The sequence below is a fragment of the Sardina pilchardus genome, chromosome 14 (genome assembly GCF_963854185.1).
Source record: "Sardina pilchardus chromosome 14, fSarPil1.1, whole genome shotgun sequence".
NCBI lineage: Eukaryota > Metazoa > Chordata > Actinopteri > Clupeiformes > Clupeidae > Sardina > Sardina pilchardus.
The window spans coordinates 25,630,544-25,653,221 of NC_085007.1; the positions used below are offsets into that span (position 1 = coordinate 25,630,544).

The 22,678-nt window shown below is 43.0% G+C and overlaps 2 protein-coding genes across 2 annotated transcripts in view; both read left to right on the forward strand.

Annotated features, from left to right (window-relative positions):
• Positions 1-3,372: 3,372 nt before the first annotated feature.
• Positions 3,373-12,827, forward strand: rcl1 (RNA terminal phosphate cyclase-like 1). The gene is made up of 9 exons (XM_062554558.1): positions 3,373-3,570; positions 4,228-4,299; positions 4,606-4,781; positions 5,254-5,328; positions 5,524-5,648; positions 5,930-6,055; positions 6,342-6,495; positions 10,965-11,068; positions 12,506-12,827. Exons 1-9 carry the CDS (start codon positions 3,441-3,443, stop codon positions 12,657-12,659), a joined length of 1,116 nt encoding a protein of 371 aa, XP_062410542.1. The 5' UTR covers positions 3,373-3,440; the 3' UTR covers positions 12,660-12,827.
• A 3,068-nt stretch (positions 12,828-15,895) lies between these two features.
• Positions 15,896-22,678, forward strand: part of mcc (MCC regulator of WNT signaling pathway) — a 97,152-nt gene continuing 90,369 nt past the window's right edge. Inside the window, exons 1-3 of the mRNA XM_062555247.1 lie at positions 15,896-16,241; positions 17,870-18,117; positions 19,449-19,690. Coding sequence (XP_062411231.1) covers positions 16,114-16,241; positions 17,870-18,117; positions 19,449-19,690 — 618 coding nt within the window. The 5' untranslated portion in view covers positions 15,896-16,113. The remainder of the gene's footprint in view (positions 16,242-17,869; positions 18,118-19,448; positions 19,691-22,678) is intronic.

Here is a 22,678-nt window from a genome sequence, read left to right on the forward strand (position 1 = left end):
GATATGTTTATTTAGTCTTCTTTTGTAGAACTGTATAACCAAGTGGATTATATATTGCTATCACAGAATTTCAAGAGGACCAAGATTCAAAATCAAGTAGTTTTGCAGTTTGGCTCCTCTCAGTGTGAAAAAGTGAAAATAGTTCATGAAAAGTATAAACCCACATTATTTAATCACACAAATTGTATTGTTTATAAGTAAGATAATACTGTAATTATGCTGGAAATACTGAGATGCCAGAATGTATTTCATCAGTGCAGCAAAGGTTTTAATAGCATGTTAGATGTAAACAAGATGCTTTGCAGCCAACAGTTTGTTAACCTATTAATCACTGGGCTAACAGGCGTTTCAACATAACACGTATACAATTTTCTCCAGTTGATGATGAGATCACTCATATTGTGTCAAAGCAATGCAAAACGTACCCATACACAGCTGCTGTACTACAACACACAGATAAGCAAATTAGTAAAACGACAGGAACTGACATGAGGCCCAAGCTAGTGATGCACTGGATGATTATCATGTCTGTTTTTGCTGCCCTTCAGCGGAAATCTAACTGACAAGTTAGTTTTAGAGATAATGTCAAACATCAGGGGGGGGGGGGTCTGACACCTGAGAAGGTTATTGAAATGTACACCACAACACAGAAACAAAAGGACATTGTGTAAAATGTGAATAAAAACAGAATGTGTACAAATCTTTAAATCCCAGCTGCAAAATGAGCATACCAGTGTTGAAAATGACAAATTTGAGTATTTCATGGAACACGTGTTCATTTTGAATTTGATACCAGCATTTCAAATAGAGTTGGGACAGGGGCATATTTACCACTGTGCCACTTCACTCCTTCATTTAAGAACATTCTGTACAATGGTAAATGTTTAGGAACTGAGGAGACCAGGGGCCGGATTCACAAAGTCTTAAGAAGGCTTTGTGAATCGGCCCCAGTTGCTAGAGTTGCAGAGAATGAAATGTCCCATTCCTGTCCACTACAGGATTTCAGCTGCTCAGTCTGGGGTCTTCTTAATATTTTTTTTATTTTGTTATGCACCCAATGTGTCAGGACTGGACTTCCATTGTGGAGAAATACTGTTTAAATATGCAGAATTAATTTTGCCATTTGTTTTCTGAAATATTCAAGGTGTTCTCTAAAGCTCTGCAACATGGCCATGATCTAGGTACTAATTCACTTACCCTCATAGATGCTGCGGGTTTTGAACTGAGCAAATTGTCCCTGTCCTTTTTTAGCTCAGAGGGCTTCATGATTTCTTAAAATAACTGCACATTTTGATTGGTCTAACCACAGGACCTTTTTCTACCTCGGCCCATTTTACATGAGCTCAGGCCATGATACAGTGGGGAGCCCCACATCATCACATACCCTTCACCATAGCTAGAGACTGGCATGGTGTTTTTTCCAGTTAGCCTAGCCTGTTTGATTTGCATTGAGCTGAATGAGCATCAAACAGGCTAAAAGGCCAACTAAAAAACACCATGCCTCTAGCTATGGTGAAGCGTATGTGATGATGTGGGGCTATTTTAATTCCAAAGGCCAAGGGAACTTTATCAGGATGCATCCTGAATCCATGAAATAGTTGGCCTTTAAAAAAAAAACATATACCGGTATATAAAAAAATACTCCTGCTCCTATGGGAATTTAACGGGGTCAAATACTTATGCCCCCTAGCATTTAAGGAAGAAAATGTATTTATTTACGATACATTCTTCAATCACAAAGAAAATTGGGGTCCTTAGCGGTTTGATTTTTACTATTTTTTTTTAATTAAGGCATTAAGATCAATTGTCAAATGATGATTTTATATTCCTCTTTTTAGCCAACTTTAGCATGGTATCGAATACATGTGCTCCCCACTGTATGTGGAATTTCTGCATCCTGTCTAAATACTATTTATTCTTTTGCATGGTAAAGCTAATTGAGAACTGAGAATCAAACTGTACTCATAGACAATGGTTATCAAAAGTTTTCCTGAGTCCATGATTTTCTTTACAGAGACAGGTCTGTTTTAAGTGCCATCTGAGGTCCAAAAGACCATTCTTCCAATATTGTTTCTCAGCTCTGTCCCTTGTTTGCAAAGAGTTCTCTGCATTCTCTGAACATTTCAATGACATTATACACTGTAGATGATGAAATCTTTCAAATACCTCACAATTTATGTAAAGAAGCATTGTATTGTTTCATCATTTGTCCACACAGAATTACACAGAGTAAAGAATATCTCTGCATTTTTACTTCTAAGAGACTACTTCTCTGTGATGCCCTTTTTTAATACTCAACCACGGTGCCAGTTACCCTAATTAGCTGTGAAATATTCCTCCATTACAAAGTTTTCAGCATTTGGTTGCCCCCCCCTCCTTTTTTTATGTGTTGCTGGTATTGAAAATAAAAATACTTTCCATGAAATAGTCAAATTTGACATTTTCTACATTTGATAAGTTGTCTGTGTCCAATTATATGGGTTTACGAAATTAGCAAATTGTCACATTCTGTTTTTATTTGCATTTTACACAAAATCCCAACTTTTTCTGTGTTGGGTTTAACTTTTACAATTACTATAGGCCTAGGGCTTTCATTTTGCTATCAAGACATATCATTCACTGTCAGAAGATAAATTCAGGTTTAGTTATCTTCAGTTATGCTAGCCTTCTAAAACTTGTTTAAAGTCTTGAAGGTGTTCTCCCCACAGAATACAAAGAAAGGCTATCCGTAACACTGGGCACAGACTATTGGGACACTTCCTGCTATACAGAATGCACTGTGTTTTCTAATGGATGCTCATTCAATGAGAGGAAACCGTGTATGGCCTCCCACATGGACCCATAAAGCTACTGTGGACATATAAACTGTCTGATGAGGAACACACAAAACACATGGCATGTCTTGATTGGATGAACCTGTTCAGTTTTAGCATATAGGCTACCATTTACTCCATGGAGAGAATTACTCCCTGATAGGACCCTATTTTGTTTAGTGGTGATTACTCGATAAATATGTGTTTTCTTCTTAATCAGATGTTGTATTTAATTGTAGTAGTAGTAGTAGTAGTAACATTTGCTGATATTTAATAATAATTTGGCATTATGACATAGGCTATAAAGTAGGACTTTTAAAAGTAAAAGTGTAAAAGCAAAGATCCTTTAACCCTCTCTGGTAAAAGTCATACAAACTGATCTACCACCTTTTACATCTGAAACATTGTTTTACTGATATTTTTTTTATACATAATTTCTTCTTCCCTAATAGTGTTTGAATAACGAGCTTTTGGTGCCACAAAGTGGTTACTATTAGTATTGCTTCATGTTTGTGCAATATTCCGTCGGAGTGTTTTGAGCCTCACGGGTAGCCATAGTCTTTAACCCTTCACCCTCAGCCACGGAGCGTTCGTGAAACACGTGGATGTTCACGCAGAAACAACAACATGGCAAGCCAGGGGCTAACTTACGAGGGATGTAATTTTTTTAGACAAAGATTGATTTTATCGACTCTAAGTGGGAAGCGGGTGAAAATACGAAATATAAGATCCAAAGATGACAATCCAGGGTTGCGCGGTAAGTGAAAACAAACACAGCTAGCTCGTTAGCACAGTGCTATAAGTATGTGACGTCGCTGTTAATATCAGAGGCAAGACAGCACATTTCCAGATGTTACCTGCACTTCTCAGACCCTAAGCTATCATATTGTTCGAATAGCTCCTCGCTGGTTACATGAAGCACGTAGGTAGAAGAAAAGACCCGTGATAACCAAGTATTCGCTGTTGTCGATTTTGCAAACAGGTGTGGTGTTCTGCTCGTAGGGAAGCTATCTGTTGAATAAGGCATGTTAACGTTACCTGACCAGTTGCACCAATGTAGTGCTGTATGCTGTACATGTAAAGCTGGCGAGATGTGATGATCGTGATGTGAATTCTGTTTTAATTTGTAGTTTTAACAGTTTTCGATGGGCATCTCGTAAAGTTGAATGCGCCACAACTGAACTGCAGCATTGAGGTCGCTACTTCAACCAGGGCACTCACATGCGTCTCAAAAAAATCTGAAAAAATGCTATGTGCACCTATCAGAGGGGTTACCAGGATTTAAGTCTCTGGAAGACTTCGCATAGGTCTGAGTAGTTTTCCTAGTAACGTTAACGTTGATCGAGAAGTAAAAACCCAACTAGCTATTGTTAATGCATATAAACTAAATTGATGAATAATATTTACCTTACAGATTTTGAAGCGAGTTTCATAAGACTATTGGACAAGATAACCAATGGCTCCCGAATCGAAATAAACCAAACAGGTAAGTTATGTCCTCAAATGTACCTTTCGTTTTTTGTTTTGTTTTGTTTTTTTTGCGATGTTTGCGCTGCTTCCTTTGGTTTGATCATGTACTCATTTGGATTGATGATTCATTTGCGTTATTCATCATAATCAGTATTCATCTAGTTGATATTTTGTCAGTCTGGACGTTTTCCTGCGTGCACTTACATACTTAGCTTTATTTTTGTGGCCTACCTTTTCATTTCCATAATTGTAATAATGTTTCTCACTAACTTTGTGTGCACTTTATATTACAATCTCATCTTTGCTGTCCTCCTCCCTGCAGGTACCGTCCTGTTCTATCAGCCTGGTCTGCTGTATGGAGGCTCAGTGGAGCATGAGTGCAACACACAGCGCTCAGTGGGCTACTACCTGGAGCCACTGATCATGCTCGCCCCCTTCATGAAGAACGCACTCCGGGCTGTGCTGAAGGGGGTGACCAATGACCAGAAAGACTCATCTGTGAGTTCCTCCCTCTAGGCTGAAGAGAGCAGTGTGTCAGTTTGGGTAATAGCACCCAGATGGATTGATATAAGACCTGGTTATGTGGACTAGTTGTATGGTTGCAGTAGCCTGATGTGACTATAGCAGATTGATATCCAGGCTATCTTAGGCTAACAGAGTTTTAAAACAGCGTAACAAACAAGCTTTCTTTAAAACAGCTTTGCATGTGTGCAGTGAAGTATTCATTCCTTACAGAATTACATACAGTGTTGATGTGTAACACAGTTAATCTTAATTGATGAGCAATGTGCGGTACATCTAGGGTGAAATTCAAAAATGTGACTGACTGTACTTGCAGACAAACACCCTCTTGACATCATATAATATTTGAAAATACTTGTAGTTATGTTTGAGTGCCATTCAAAGTGTTATGTGTGTGGTATAGTTTTTGTAAATCATATGTTAATCATTATACCCTCTATGCCTTTAGGTTGATCTCCTCAAATTAACTGCCGTTCCACTTATGAAGAAGTTTGGGATTGATGGAGAGGGTCTGGAAATAAAGGTAACAGTGTAGCTTTAAAAAGTCATTTTTTTTGTGTGCTTATATTGTAATTGGAATAGTGTTGCTAGCCAGTCTAGCTTTTTTCTGTTATACTTGTTGCTTGTGTTGTAAATTTAGAAGTTTATGTATTGCCAATTTGATTTGACATTTGTTTGCTAAATTTGCAATTTTTTTCTCTCTATTGTTTGCGTTTAGGTGACTAAGAGGGGTATGGCCCCGGGTGGTGGAGGAGAAGTTCTTTTTACCTGTCCGGTCAAGCGCACCATCCGACCCGTTCAGTTATCTGACCCAGGCAAGATTAAGAGAATTCGGGGAACAGCGTATCCTTTCAAACGGGCTTTATCTTAATCGACATCTATGTGACAAAATCTTACATCTAAAATGGCTTAGCAGGCAACATTGTGTGTGTGTGTGTGTGTGTGTGTGTACAGTGCCAAGCTGTGTGTTCCCTCAGCGAAGTGAATTCCATGCCATGGCCCTTCTTTTTAGGTCCAGCTGACAAGAACATAATATAGACTCGCATGGAATTCAGCTGTAGAATTCTACTTGAGAAGTTTCTCCCACTGCAGTCTAGTCTGTCCTTAACTCAAAAGCCTCACAGATACTCTGTCAGAGTCTCTCCACAGATGGCCAACAGGATTGTGGACTCTGCCAGAAGCATCTTGAACAAGTTCATTCCAGACATTTACATTTACACGGACCATATGAAGGGGGCTAACTCGGGAAAGTACGTCCCTTCATGACTTGATTGCATGTCTTTCACAGCACTAACCAGCAGAGGGAGTCTGATTCAGAAAACAGAGACAGCACTTTGATTTTCAAATATCAAATTGATCACGTACTGTACTTATAGACAAGCATTATAGTATTTATTTATGGAGTTGCTGATATATTACACACATATAATCATTATAAAGAAAACTCTTACAAAACAAATATATAAATGTGTCTAACAAATAGTCCAACCCCATCTATTCACCGTACCGATCTGTGCTGTCTGGTTTGTCTCTCAGGTCTCCAGGCTTTGGTCTTACTCTGGTTGCTGAGACTCTGAATGGGACCTTTCTGGCGGCAGAGATGGTGTCTCCACCACAAGGGCAAGAGCCCACGCTGCCCGAGGACCTGGGGAAGGCCTGTGCCAAGCGGCTCCTGGAGGAAGTCTATCGAGTGGGTATTCTAGTGGGCATGGCTTCACCTCTCATATTAAGCAAGCAGAAGGTCCTCTATTCTGGGCAGTGAATTACCTGTGCTTTAGGCCTGTCCCGTCTGGTTCATGATAGATAGGGTAATAGATTCTAGAGTAGGGTAGATGGGGTAATAGATTATAATAGATTGAGCGAATAAAATTTGCATTGAGTTTATGTGCTGTTCTGTGCATACAACACAACTTAATTGATGCCAGTGAACCATATGGTATGTAGGTGTCATGGAGTTAATGCTATAAAATGAGCCATAAAATATCCAATACATTCAGGGGAGACCTAATAAGCAAAATCATTAACATTTAGATTAACAATAAGAGCAGATTCAGAAAGGATTAGCGTTGAGATGTAGTGTGTCTAAAACAGAAGTTAACAGGCTCTGCAGAAACAGCCATTTGACTTGAAGCACTATTGCGAGAGCCAGGATGATGTGGCCGTGTGCATAACGGGTCAGATGTTAGAAGCTGTGAGGTGCCTTGGCTGATGTTTTAATTAGTCTTGCCTATTTTTTTTCGCATAGCGCAGTGGATTCTTTTGCCTCCTCAGCAAGTAACAGCCGGTGCCATTTGCATGATCTTGCTGATTTGCATAAGGCCTCCCAGGATCCCACTCAACAGATGTGTGGACTCCAATTACCATCTTTCATTTGAACTTTTGCTCACTAAGTGTCATAAAGAGACAGCGTAAGACTTTCAGTAAGTCGCCAAACTTGACAAACTCCCAAGTGTACGCCGTCTCGGTTAGCGGCATTAACAGCTAGGCCATCACATAAGCACTGATACCAAGTAGCATAGCAAAGTTCACAAAGTTCATTCCTGTGCATGGTGCGGCGTGTTCCAAAAATAAGCGTAAAGAGGGCGAGGCGGAGAAGAGCGGACAGATGGACAGATAGATGGACGGAGAGATTGACTGACAGGCGGGCGGGCGGGCGGGCGGGCGGACAGACCGATGGATTGTGCGTTAAGTCCCGCACCCGTCGTTAGGTGGGGAATGTGCGCAAACAGGGCCAGCACTGTGGCCTGCTGTGATTGAGTCACTGCCCTGTGAGACTCGCGGACTGTGCCGATGGGCCGACGGACGACCTTGGCAAGAGGTCAAGCACTTTGAGGTTTCTATATACGTGTCACACACAAAGCCAGCTGGGAAATATTATGGGCATGAGGCTTTTTTTTTTGGCAGCTGTGGATCACTATCCCAAGCAGTGGACAAGTAAACATGTTTTGTAAGCACAGTGGGCTGAGAAGCACTCATGACTTAAATTGTGGTGTGGCGGCCATTGTGTGTGTGTGTGTGTGTGTGTGTGTGTCGGGTTGGTGGGAAGGTAGGTGTGTGTGTGTGTAGGTAGGTGGGTGGGTGGGTTTGTATGTTTGTGTGTGTGTATGTGTGTGGGTGGATGTGGACAGAGAGGGTTTAAGTAATTTAATGTATTAACACTAAACACTAGTTTAGCAATATTGTTTCCACAGTAAATATTGCATTTGTATGTTAAACACACATACACACATATCTCTCTCTCGCTCTCTCGCTCTCTTGCTCTCTCTCTCACACACACACACACACACACACACACACACACACACACACACACACACACACACATATAGATGTGTAACTGTTTGTGAAACTGTTTATGAACTCCTCTTCTCTGTTTATGAACTGCTGTTTAGTGAGGCTGTGCCACTGATTGCTTTGGTCAGCCATGTCTGTCAGGAGCATGTGAGTCGTGTTAGTCAGGAGAATCTGATGATTCCTCTCTGAATGCACAATATTGTGGAGCAGCGCAGCCTGGACTCTCGGCATGAGAGCTCACCTCATTGGCCAGAGAGGAGCAGGCTGAGGCCGGGGGTGGAGTGGCGGGTGGGGGTGGCGGTGGCGGTGGGGGGGTTGAAGAGTGCTTTTGGGAGAAAAGTTAATGTTTGAAGAGGACACCAGAAGGGACAAGCCTCAGCCTGTGACCGTTATGTGTGTGTGTGTGTGTGGCACGCTTATGTGTGTTGGTGTGTTTGTTCACTGGTTAATAAGTAGGCCTACTTGTGGTCAGGATGTGTAGTAAACAGGAGCTTCTGAACACAGATTGGGGAGAGGTGGTGGGATAACCAGCTGGGGCAGATGTAAGTTGTGCTCAAAAAGAATATTTATATCCCAGTTAGAATAATGTGTATATGACAAGCATGACTAAACCAAACAGCGTAGCTTAATTGCATGCATTTGTGTTCAACTCTGTGTGAAATTGTCTTATTTTACTTGTTGAGGTATAGTTTCAGCTGTACTTGAAGCCTCTGAAGTAATTGGTGTTGCGTCAGTCCTGAAAGAGTCTTGTTTTGATCTTCATGCATTCTGTCAGCCTGTAACCTCAGGTGCCATATTGGTCTGTGTATGCAGTGTTTGTCCTGACAGGATGGGGCGGGGGTTAAAAACCTAATCACAGTCTCTCTTTTGTCGTGGTTATGAGGGTTATGCTTTTATGATTTTTTTTCCCCCAACAGATGAGAGCCTATATTACTTTTTTCGATTTACCATCAAACTCTGTGGTGTGAATTTGCATAATTTCATGAAGATTTTGACAATACTTCTATGGTAACTTGGACAGATGACGGTCCCATTACAGAAGACTGGTGGTTCATTGCACCTTAACTCGGCTTAAACTTTGATGGCAGCTCGATACAGCTCGTCGCTGTTCGGCGTAATTGCCTTGATTTTCTGTTGAACTAATTTCACGATCCCATGGCTGCGTCGTGAGGCGAGGGCTTGTGCGAGCGCCACAATGGCTTTCAATGTGAGCCGCTTAATTGAATTTCACCATATCAGTAACACCGCGAGATGCCAAGATATGATGAGTCTCACGTGAAACCTCCTTTTTTTTTTTTCTTCCTCCCCCCTCATGGACTCGTCTTGCTCTTCACCCTCCTCCATTGCGGACGTCACTCAGAAGAGTAAATGCAGAGTCACAGGATCCAATGTTAGGCTTATATAACCACAGAGAAGGCAGCTGAAATGCAAGTGCGGGCAGGGGGCTACTTATGTTACAGCCCCTCGAGCTGTGGATTTTTGGGGACTTTTGCCGATGTTTGCTGTGGCAGTTGAGAAGTACACCTGTGTGTTATCCCCAGTTCTTTTAATGGGGGGTTGAGAGACTGGTGAATATATTGAAGCACACCGCTACTTAAGAGTAGAGGGGCCAGACAAGCTGGTAAGTACTGGAGTTTATGATTCACAGGCCTAGAGAGCTGAATGCTGCGACTTTGCTTGGACACGAATCTCAAAAATGTAGTACCTAAAACATTTGATGTGAAGCGTTCTGACCAGTTGGACTTTTTCAGTTGAATTCACTTGTTGCTACATTTGCGTTGCTTCTTTGCGAGCTGGCTTCTGTTAGGATAGCGATATGTTACGTCACCAGTTAAGCCTTTTGTTAACATTTGATATCTAGTTAAATAACTTTTCATCAGTGTGTCAAAATGCATAACCTGGATACGATCGCCTCGTCCGTAGTTAGAAATCCCATCAGATGATAGCTGGGCGATTGGGTAAAGAAAGCATCTTCAGTTCTTTGATATGATTACGTAATTACGTGATTGAATCATATTCATGGATGGCCAGCTGTCAGCCCTAGCCAGAGAAGGGGTCACATGAACGGGCTGCTATAGACAACCCTCTTTAAACTGGCACCATTGGTCAACATGCCACCAGAACAGACATGCAATATGGGTGAGATTATTGCCATTCCACAAGATACTGAAATGATTTTGGGGGTAAAGTAATTAAATTTAAACATTTGTTAAGGGACGTCTTCTCTGTAAGTAGTTTGAGATGGACAGGATGAAGTGTTTTATCTGTTCTATCAGGTCTTAAGCTTTGTCGTGTTTTCTTGAATGACCAAAATGAGGATATGACCCTTTGACTTGGTCCTGATAAGGTCCAGAACATGCCTAGTGTTGACTCATTCATGCTGGATAAGCTGTAGTAGCGGTTGAGGTAGCTGAACTCATTGGTTTTTCATGTACTTTCCATGGGATTTCCTTTAATGTCGGAAAGACTGTTTGTTTTCCGCCCTTTTAAATACATTTGTCTGCAAAAGCACACTTTTATGTGCTTGGGTGTAGATTCAAGACTGCGGTAGCGTGTTGTCCCGAGGTTTTTTGCCACTCAAAGTACAAAATCCCTGTGCCGTGTGCACAGCCCTTGTTTTTCCGTTTTTCTTTTTTCCAGGTGCTGATGATATGCAGTAGAACTTAGTAGAATCACAAAAAAAGATTATACATTGCACACTGGGAAAATAAGCTTTAACTGATTTTATTTCACACAAAAATAAAATCGGTTAAAAGCTTATTTTCAAGTGAGAGTGATGTACACTCTTTTTTTTTTTGGCACTCTCTTTGTGTGGTTCTGTCTGTCTCATGTTCACAATTTCCTTTCTTGACGTGTGATTTGCAGGGTGGCTGCGTGGATTCAAACAACCAGAGCCTGGCGCTTCTCTACATGACGCTGGGCCAGCAGGACGTGTCCAAAATACTGCTGGGCCCCCTCTCCCCCTACACGTGAGTCCCCACCTCCCCCCTCAGTGGCCACTCAACATCCAAAGGTCCCTCATTACAGAGGAAATGCAGACCTGGAGCTGGTAAACAGGCCCTTACATGGCAAAGGAAAAAATCTTACATTCGCTTCTGACCTTTGATCCACAGCCCCTGGGTCAAACTTTGACAGTTTTGATGGGTTTGTAGTTTAATTAATCTGTAGAGGTGGAGAATATGTAGTTACGCAAGGATAAGTAGTGAGAAAGTTTGGGAAATTAAGTTTTAGATTTAGATTTAGATCTTGGGTACAGTATAGGCATAGACTATGACAGAAAAACACCTGTTTATTGTGGTTGATCAAAGTATAGTTCCAGGCAAAGATTACTTTGCTCTTTAGAAGTAAATCATATATTTCCTTTAATAAAACGACCCTAAAGTATTGTTAAACACGTTTTTTCCTCTACAAAGAGGAGTTATGGAAAGCACACTGATGTTGATTGTGTATTAGGATGTTTTCCGCAAGAACGACCATCTTGGACTGTGAACTGTCCATTTTCAGTTATCATGGTACCGGTGCTGTGTTCCTGCCAAGTACAGTACTATGATAACTGAAGATTGGCAGTGCCATCGCAATACTGTTCCATCTCTGCTCCCAGAGAAACATTTACCTGGTTCCATCTTCCTGGGAAACCTCGTGCATGGATCCTTGGCAACAGCCCATTACTATGGTTACCGTCAGTGTTTTTCTGTGTATTTGGATGCTGCCGATTTGTTGACGCATGCATGCATGGTTGTGTGTCAACAATGGCTGCCCAGCGTGACCTATGGTTGTGAGGCTAAGGTTACTCCTGGGCACAACGTGTCCCAGGTTTTTGGTGTGCTGTGGGTCAGTCCTTACGTCAGCAGGCAACCCAAAGCCAAAGGTACGCTGTCTTTCCCCGTATTAGGATTCCATCAGAATGGATGTTTGTCATGTACTCATTCACATGAAGCCGCTCGTGCCCCTGTCTGATGCAATGTTTTTGTATTGACACTAGTGGCCTGTGAATCATTCCATTGAAAGTGTTCCATTGAACGTGTTTTCATGAATTGGGGTTTTCCCTGAATTCTTTGTTGTGTTCTTGCAGGTAAAAAGAAACATTAAGGTCAGACACCACGGAATGCAAAATATAGTATCCATTAATTGCCTATTGCAAATAACGGGTACTTTGCAGTTACTCAAAACATCAGTTAAAATATGATTTGTTCAGAAGAGTGGCAGTTTTAATTTACCTTTAAATATTTGTATGACCAATAAAGCAGTATATCCCACAGACTCGTCTCCACCTAATAAAAAGCATTTGATGGATAAATCTGTTGAATGTTTCTGTTTTGCCAGGTGCAGACAACAGGTCTGGACATGTTTTTCATTAGTCTTTGGTGATATACCTACTGTCTTCTCTCTCCCTCTCCCCCTCACAGGATAGAGTTCCTGAGGCACGTCAGAGATTTCTTCCAGATCATGTTCAAAATTGAGACCCAGAGTCCGGACGAGGAGGAGAGTAAAGGAGGGGAGAAGGTGCTAATGACCTGCGTTGGAGCTGGCTACACTAATATTAGCAAGACCATCAAATAAGCGCAAAGGTTTTCATCCGGTTGAACTGTAACAGAACTTTGGGCACAATATGGGACGTGTCATCTTTTTTGCTTAATATTTATATTGAGTATCGTCTTTGTATAAAAAGTCATCAACTTTTTAAGTGTTTTTTCGTTGACATGAAATACACATCTTTTTATATACATACCTGTGTCTACATTTTGTTTGGTTTATCTAGGCAGCAGGATTTTCTAGAAAACCATCAAAGAACAAGGGGACTGAATGATATCCCTCACATGCCTTCTACCGCCAGTTATAGTCAACTCACGTGTGTGTGAAATTTGATTTAAATCGCTGGATGTTTCAGAGGTCACCTAGAATTGAACTTTCCTAGCACTTAAAGCCTTTATACATACCTCACTGTACACAGCCGTCTCTTTCCAAATATAGCCACCATTAAGGCTGTTAAACTCTAATTTCACACACACAACTGAGTTAATTATGTAGCAAAAATAGTATGTGAATAAATAGCCTCTGTACACCTTACAGAGTGGGTTAGTTCTGGTGTGACTAGCTTAATTTAATATAACACCTACTTTTATTCATTTGACAAGTATGGTAACAATTCGCTGACTAAACGACCGACCGCTTTGGGTTGCATTCTGTGCATGTTAAATGCACTATATAAATAAACTTACTTACTACTAAACAACTAATCAACTGTTCAGCTACAGATGAACATAATGTTGTCCATCTCGGAAAGTTGATATTTCACCTATAATACAGAAGGAGTTCTCTTTAGATTGGAGACTGGGATCAGGAGCTGCATACATTTTACTATACAAAGCAGTCATTGTACAGGACATGTAATTGACCACACAAGCTGACAGTGCACATGCAGGCAAAGACAACAGCAAAAAGCCATGTAAAGAAATTATTTGACCGACGTGTGAACTTCTGGACCTCAAGATCTTTAATTACATAATATTTTCATTATATTGATATTATATAGGTCTACAGTGCAGTACCAGCCCAAGGCCTTGCCTCTATGTAATGACTCGATAGATACGAGTTTGAGCTGCTGCTGCTGTCTGGTTCAGGCCTGATAGAGTCCATCATATCATATGGTGCCTGAATTCAGGCTTGAGCTTGGCCATGTACATGTCAAGAAAGACTATTCTCGATATTGTCTTTGAATGTATTTGATCATTTCAGGCACAGATCATTTCCTGTCTATCAGCCCTGCTGGTTGGCTTGGTGTTGGTATCTTTAATTTTCTCCAATATGGAACAGTTCTTAGCATCTGCCCATTACATCCTAGAATGACAGAAAATAATGCAGGTAGTGTATTTAAGAGAGATTATTAAACGGGTTCATGAATAGGGTTTATGTTTGAAATGTGAATTTCAGAAGAACACATTTAAAACTGACAGATCCCTCCCTCCTGATAGCATGGATGCAGACTCATATTGTCCTTTGTTGAAGGGTGGTTTAGTCTACTGTCAATGACTTGGTTTTTGAGACCACATCTACAGTATTCTGATTCATTCAGTATTCAGAATTAAACAGGAAGAAAGAATTATTAAACAAGAGAACCCTACTCTACCCTAAAGCAGTTGGAGCTGACAAAGAGGGGTTTTGCTGACAGTTGGATTCTTAGACCACAGTAGTGATCAGACACCACACTACAGGGGAAGGAATATTTGATCTGCTGCGTGTTCTCATGTGAATGGCATTGGTATGCAACATTTCAGCAGAAAATGTGAAATGTAGTTTACTTTGGGAAGACATAGCTACTGAAGATTCAGTTGGACATATATATTTTAAGTAGTGTCTGCGTATTGTATGGGGATAGGATGTTTGTGAAAAACTTGACACCTGGTTCTAACTGTTGACTGTTACTCTGGCGCCCTCCAACAGCCAGGAATTGCAAGTTGCATCTAGTTGATATTTGAACATGATACTAGTAAAGCTGGAAATTTGCCAATTTAAATATTGTTATGCTTATAACATGCATTTCTCAAAACACACTTGGAATACACATTGACAACAGGCCAGTAAGTAAATTATATAATATAGTTAGGGTGACTTGACCTCCCCGGTTTCAGGGGACAGTGCCTGTTTTTGGTTGCCTGTCCCCGGGAAAATACAAGATACAGTATCCTCTTTTTTAGATTAAACTGGTATTTCAGTCAGATTGATGTCCCCGGTTTTGGTCTTGGACATCTGTCACTTTAAACATTATACAGGTCATAAGCACATATTTAGGGCTGTATTCAAATAATTGGCCTACTACAGATATGTTTGTATTACCATAAGATTCTGCTTATGGATTATTTCCAGAAAGTCAGTTGAATATTCACTCGGAATTATAGTTACCAGGAAAAGTAGCCAGATCAGGTCATCACAGGTAGCTTTTTTTAAAACTACCTAGGCCTACAAGTAAATATAGATCACACTAGGCCTATGTGTATCCTTTTTTGCCATATTTAAACCTCTTTTAAAATGTAGACCTCCATGCAATTATCCTAACATAATTTTGGTAATATATTGTTCATGTATTTTCAGAATTTGATTACAATAATTGTATTGCCAAGAGGCATTGAAACCTATAAGCTATTTGTAGCCTACTGGAGAATTATCCTGGACGAATGCTGATCACCAAGGTTACCCAGTGGCATGAACAAATGATGCAATGCCTCAAGGGAGCTCATTATAAGCCCTGGAGCATGAATAGGCCACAGCAGAATCAGATGTGTTCACACTTCCACTGAGTCCACCTTGCCATAAGTGAATGACTTGATATGAAAGTGAGGAGTTCAGTTATAACCTTATGACCTCTGCTCTGACGACTATTGTGTGTTGTCATGTTTGCACTGATGCATGCTGTCCCAACTTCAGCATTATATCCATGCCAGAGCCATGGTAGTAGCCACTTAATTGGCCTGGTTTGCGTGGATGTAAACTAAAACATGATTAACTAGGACTATTTTACAGAGTTAACGTTGACATGTGCCCTAACTGTAGAACGGAAAATCTCTAATCCAAACAGGCTTTACTGAGAGACTGAACAATGGATTCAACGAAGAAAAGTGTGGTGGATATGCCATTGCCCTTTTCGAATAAGGCTACACGTGTGAAATCCAAAAGCTCGGTCCCATTGATTAGAACAATCAAATGAAACTTGCTGTACTGTACGTACGCCACCGCGCGCAGTCTTCTACTGTGCAGCCTTGAGACCAGCCCACTTCGACATCATTCCATCAACAGTTTTCAAAGTTATGTATCGCCATTCTTGGCTTCATTCTCCTTTACTTCAGAAGTTTTACCGCACTTTGTCGTCGAAACGGTGAAAAATATGCCGTCTGTATATTAAGTGACCATGTTGCTATGTTAGAGCGATTCGTTTTTTTTTACTGGTCGAATGTTCACTTCGTAAAAGCGGAGTTCAGAGAGGCTGAGCGAGAGGGGTTAGCATTTTTCGGGGTAGATCATGGCGGCGGCTGCGGTAGAGGTGAGTGTAAGCAGCGGCAGCAGTGACACATCTAGCACCGGTGAGGAAGAGCGGATGAAACGGTTGTTCCAGACTTGCGACGGCGACGGAGATGGCTACATTAACAGGTAAAAATGAAGCAACCTAACTGTAGATACAAAGCCATCACGGAATGCTGTGATAAATTTGTGCAGTTGGGGTTTTCTCAGAGAAAACGCACTCAGCTGTTTCAGTACGTTGGCTTTTTTCTAACGCGTGTGAAATGTAAAGTTACAAATAAGAAAAAAAAAAAGAACCCAACAACAATCGAAATTCTGGTTGACTCCACATGCCGCCTCAGTGAGCATTGAGCAACAGATGCGATGCTCACACATTTTAACGGAACAGGCTACAGGATTGATCTCAGGGTGGATGAGTCAGTAAAAACTAGAAAGTGTTGACTAGTAGTAGACTATAATCATGCAGCCCACATTGGGTTATGTGGTGAAGCTTATTGTTGATTCTTCCCACCTTATAGACAATACATGAATTGTAGGCTAATAGACGAGCCAACTGCAACCTCTACTGAAGCCTTCTAAAAGCAACATGGCACGCAAAGAAGTTGTTGCATACCCTTGTCCCGATGTGATCCATTAGCAGTGTAATTGCTTGTAGAGCTATTTTAAGACAGCTAACCAGTGCACATGCCACGGCCACCATGAGACTGTCTGACACACACATTGAAGTCGATATTCTCAGCTCTATTTCAGACTGCTCATATATTATTATGCTAAAATAATTAAAAACAGTCATTTGGCTGACGAAAGTCTTTATAAAAAGTGCCAGAGGGTGCGATTGAGTCTCCCACCTACGGATGTCTTCATTCACTCTCATTGCGATCTAAAGCGGGGTAGCCCTTTGATCTGTCTGTCAGTGTCTCGAGATGTTGCCAGGGCCAGGGAAACATCAAAGGTGTGTTTGTGGCAAGGCCTTATACAGCGAGAGTGCGCAGCCTCCAAAAGGATATCAGCATCCACAACATATAGGATTCCCCTATATTGTAGAGCTGTTTGTTGTCTTTTCTGTGAGGACAGTCATGAAGTTTTCCTTAGTACAGACTGGTGCTTCAGTAACCTTTGTGGCCTCTAATTACATGACACTTATAAACTTGTAATGAGGCATAATGTGCTCTTCTCTCTGAAAATATGCCTGTTTTAGGCAAGGAAAATGACACCCTTTTTTTAGAGCTATTTTTAATGCAATTGGTGAAACTTCTGATAGTCACAACTGCAAGCGTTCTGGATGTCAGAGATAGGGTACAGATTCTGTCTTCTCCAGCTGACCTTTCTAACAAAATCATTTGTTATTCTGTTGTTATAACATATTAATAGCATATGGACAGTGGTTGATTTGTACTCTTCTTTGTTGACCCAACTCATCACCTTTTCATCTCTTTCTGACAACTCTGTTCCTCCTTTGTTATCTTCTTTCCTCTTCCTTCCTTCCCTCTTCCATTGCCACACTTCGCCCCTTCTTTTACTGAACATTCTCTCATCCCCCCATCCTTCTCTCTATCTTCTTCCTTCATCTCCTCCTGTCCATTATAACCCTCTCTTCCTACTTCTGCCCTATCTCTTCTTTCCTCCCTTTCTTTGGCTTCCTCTCTCTCTGTCTCTGTCACCCTCTCTGTCTCTCTCTATCACCTCTCTCTCTCTCTCTCTCTCTCTCTCTCTCTCTCTCTCTCTCTCTCTCTGTCTCTCTCTCTCTCTCCCAATAGGAACGACCTGCTGATGGTGTGCCGGCAGCTGAACATGGAGGGTTCGGTGGCTGAGATCATGTGCCAGCTGGGTGGGGATGAACAGGGCAAGATCTCCTTCGAGGACTTCACCCGCTGCCGCATGCAGCTGCTGAGCGAGATCCGCAAGGAGGAGGGCCAACTCTCGACCCACTCCGGGGACTCGGGCACCCGCAAGCTGGGCCACGAGCACATCACCTCCTGGCCCACTAGCAGCGAGAACAGCTTGGGTGAGTAGGGCGTTGTGGGCCAAAGATGGCATAGCCTTTATGTGCAAAATGCACATGACGAGCAGTACCTCTCTTACCACCACCAATAACATACCCAGTGTTAGTGTGGTTACCCTCAGATCTTGCTATAAGCAAAACACTCACACACACGCGTGCGCGCGCACACACACACACACACACACACACACACACACACACACACACACACACACACACACACACACACACACACACACACATGCACACACATACACACACGTCACATACATATGCAGATGTCATCAATCATCACCTCAAATCTCTCTTTCTCTCTCTCACACACACACACACACACACCATATCAGTCATGATTGAATCAATTTATAGATGAGGCCTTTTGTGCAGTGACTTTGTTCCAAAAATGGCTCCTTTTTACTTCCTCTTTCTTGTTGCTGATGTTTGTGAGCACTTTAACAGAAAGTTAACCGAAAAACTGAACGCTGTTTTTGTAGTCTGTCAAGGCATGTTAAGAATATCTGTGGCACTACGCATGTGCAGGGTTTGTGGAAGACATGTGGTGATTGTGGTCAGAATCCGTTACTCAACCCTCAATGCAAAGAGGGAACTGTTGGTTATTATAGTAGTTTCATTGAGGAAATGTGTAAGAAGCAGGTGGTATGTGGAATTGTAATGTTGTGTCTATTTTATTCAACCAAGTATGGCCTCGAAACAGGAACATTTTACTGTGCATACAATACATACAAGATTACTACACGCTCCTTAACTCTTATCGGAGGAGGGCATTTGGTGTTAACATAGAGCAAAATGTTAATGACCTATTAAATGATACATATCAATGGACAAGTCTTGAATCAAGGCTAGAATTTGGTGAAGACAATTAGCAGAGTTGCGGAAGTTATTTGAGTGTCATGATCCAGAGGTGTCAGGTGGCAGCTGGCATTGGGGTGAAACCAGTACTGATCTGGGGCAAGTCTAGCTGCATCCATCCTTCTCTCATCCAGTGGCTAGGCCAAGGGTTTTGTAATAACAGTGACCGACGGGTGAGTTCTCTTCCCAAGTGTCATTGTCTCAGGCTCAAGGTAGTAGCCAGTTTGTTTCTGGATCTTGGAAGGAGAGGTGCAAACGCACACCAAAGTCGAGGTACAGGCAACTAGGTGTAAAGCTTAGTTAGGCAGAGAGATGCCTCACTCTCCGAGTTGTAAGTCAGTTTTTTTTTTGTAAGAAAGCGATAAGGTTTCGGCCTTTCTGGCCTTCTTCAGATCGCATACAGAAACACCGATTCAACTCTGAGCTGACTGTTCCTGGATCTTCCCCATCAGGGGCTCTGTCAGGGGCCAGAGAGAGCTGGGAGTACGACTCGGGGGCCCGGGACCTCCAAAGCCCGGACCTGCAGCAGCCGCAGCAGCAGCAGCAGCATCAGTCCCAGCACCTGCAGCAGCAGGCGGCCGTCCTGCAGAAGCTTCTGGAACAGCCAGGCAGCGTCCTGGACCAGCACCCGGCCCTGGAGAAGCTCTTGGCTCAGACCAACAGCGGCAGCCGCGTCGGAGGGAACTACCAGGAGCTGGCCAGCACAGTGAGTACATCCTGTCTCGTGTTTGTACTACTCAGCCGTGTGTGTGTGTGTGTGTGTGTGTGTGTGTGTGTAGGGGGTATGAGCTCTCTGTGGGTGTTTGATCTCCTCAGCTCGGCAGCCATGATGAATTAATGCCTGCATACCGTCTGTACTATAGAGGATGTATATAGAGCGACCACACTGCTGTGTTGTCAGGGCAACGTTGTGGCATTTACTCTGTGGCAATTCTAATTATATTTCTGTGATGCCTGAATGCAGGGACTGATCAGTAATCGCGTTTACCTCAGGCTCTGTGTTGGAGATGCTTGTGGGTAGTGTTTGTGGGATGTCTTCATGCTATGTAAGTACGATTAACGGTGGCTTTTACAGTGTTGTCAAGTAAAATACCTACTTCATGAATAAGCCAGACCGTTTAAGGATGTGGTTGTGATAGCACCTGTGAAAAAAAGTGTTTTTTACAGTTGAGGTTTTGAAAGGGGGGGAGGTCTCTCTACAAGCGTTTCTGAAAAAGAGTTTTTATGATGGTTTTGCTCTTTCCCATGAAATCCTGGTAGTGCGTTGTGTAATCCAGCAGAGGGCAGCATCTTGACACAAGGTGGAGAGATGCACACCACACTGTCTCATTGAACTTAGTGGCAACAATACACTTGTATGGCCCCAGCCGTGGCGCGACTGGCTGGGGCACCTGCACCGCACGCCGGCGACCCGGGTTCGATTCCCGCCCCGTGGTCCTTTCCGGATCCCACCCCAACGCTCTCTCCCACTCACTTCCTGTCTCTCTCAACTGTCCTATCATTAAAGGCATAAAAGCCAAAAAATATACTTATAAAAAAAAAAAACAATACACTTGTAATATAATCGACTCACAACAGCCTTCTTTACACACACACACACACACACACACATAGGGAGAGGGAGAGACATAAAACAACACAAAGGATGTCTAACACACATTCATAATGCCTCACTTCCATATTGTGTGGCTAGATACTTCAGCTTAATCCCATTCCCGTTCACAGCATCCCCCTTTGTCAGACAGCCATTGATCAGGGTCGGGCACAAACTCCCATATCTATTATTTATCCCATCTATCGACTTTGAACACGCGGCCTTGTCTCCCTATCACTTTTCAAGAGTGCGACCGGGCCTGCTATGGATCCCATAAATCATTCAGAGGCTCAGTGTCATTATCAGATGCCTCATGTAGATTACATTTGACAGGCAGCGAGCCCTTGGCCTGGGGCTGCCTATGGAGCAAGACGGACGGATGACCACACCGAGACAGATAGAGAGAGAGAGAGAGAGAGAAGAGAGAGACAGAGAGACAGAGAGACAGAGAGACAGAGAGAGGAAGAAGCCTGGAGCACTGAAGTGGAGGAGTGACGGAAAACTGTGACTGGATGACGGGTGTGTGACGGAGCTGAGAGTAGAACAAGGGCTGTGTGTGTGTGCGTGTGTGTGTGTGTGTGTGCGTATGCGCGACAGAGCTGATAGCTGCGGTGGAGTTCGTGGCAGTCGCTGGAGTGTGACTGCACACTGCAGTGGTTGGCGGGTGGGTGTGGTGTGTGTGTGTGTGTGTGTGTGTGTGTGGGGAGGGGGGTGTAGAGCTGAGGCTTGCAGGAATTTGATTGTCACGGTTAAGACTGAGAGCTGAGAGTGTGAAGAGTCTGACTGACTGCCGTGGCGTGGCAGAGCACAGAGCTGCAGGAATCCGACTTCAGTTATGAGTTCTTCTGAGATTTCTAGGGCTGCTGGAAATGTGACCGAGTTCAGAGCCACAGGAGCCTGTCTGACTGCTCTGTAGCCCTGTGATGGTGGTGGGAGAGAACTGTGCAAATCTCAATGTGCTAATATATAGAAGCTGACAGCCATGGCTGCGTGCCTGCAGTTTTGTGCCAAAGGTCTTAGCGTAGTGGTGGTGGTAAGGCGTGATGATAGTAGTGGTCAGAGGGCTGTGAATGATCTGTGTGTAGTCTAGCGGGGCCTTTACTGCAGTGTTTCTTAACTGGTGGGTCGGGACCCAAAAATGGGTCACGGAACCGTTCTGGGAGGGTCACGGAGCTTTTATTCAAAATGCTACCTTATCAGATCTAATATTGTACTCTTTATTTTAACAGACTTTATTTGTAGCCAATGTCAGTCATGACCATGGATATAAACATCTATGGGCCGCGACTTTATGATCATAGGAAATGACAGGTCCCAAAGCCAGGCCAGTTAAGATCTACTGCTTTACTGTACCCCGCTATTGTACGCACGCGTCACCTTGTGGTGTTTGGGGGAAAAGTGGGGCGCATTATCCTCTGTTGTCACTGCAGCGCTCTCGCTCGCTCTGCAACGTTGCTCTCGTTAGGAGCTGACACATAACTCCAATGGCATTTGTTGGCCCGGGCTTTTATGGGGTGGTTTGTAAACTCCTCTGGAATGCAGGAAGCCCTTAAAACCATTCACGACATCTGGCCTCGGAGGCCCGAGCCGAGCGATATCAGTTTGTTTCACAGAGGGCCTGCTCTTTATTAGGCCTCTGGCTCAGGCTCGAACAGCCCGACACCCGCAGATCAGGCGGCGTCCCAGTGCCTCGCAGGGCTGGCCGGGTAAGTGGCTGTGATAGCGCGGCTAATGGAGCAGGCTCCAGTACACAGCGTGGAGCTGGTCTCTGTCCCTGTGTTGTGGGGCTGCCTGTCTCTCACTGCGGATGCTGTCTGGGGTAACGAAGGGTCTCCTCGGTGTGTTGTGAAAGCCCAGTGCTGACACACACATCTCATTAGGTCATTGTGTTGTGTTTCTCTCTCTTTCTCTCTCTCTTTTTCTCTCTCTCTCTCTCTCTCACGCACACACACTCTCTCTCTCATCCCTCATCCTCCTCTGGGATCCTTCACTCTTTCCATTAGCGGCCTCATTATCCTAAAAGGTTCCAGCCACTGGGCTGCACATCACTGCCACTCTTTAGCGCCTCGGCCTTCTTCCCCCTCTCACTCGGGCGTCTTC

Bases quoted from the DNA above. Each gene is read 5' to 3' on its own strand.
- rcl1 (XM_062554558.1), top strand. From the start codon at position 3,441: ATGGCAAGCCAGGGGCTAACTTACGAGGGATGTAATTTTTTTAGACAA. The intron at 5,329-5,523 runs GTAACAGTGTAG...GTTTGCGTTTAG, and splicing joins GAGAGGGTCTGGAAATAAAG to GTGACTAAGAGGGGTATGGC. The intron at 11,069-12,505 runs GTGAGTCCCCAC...TCCCCCTCACAG, and splicing joins GGCCCCCTCTCCCCCTACAC to GATAGAGTTCCTGAGGCACG.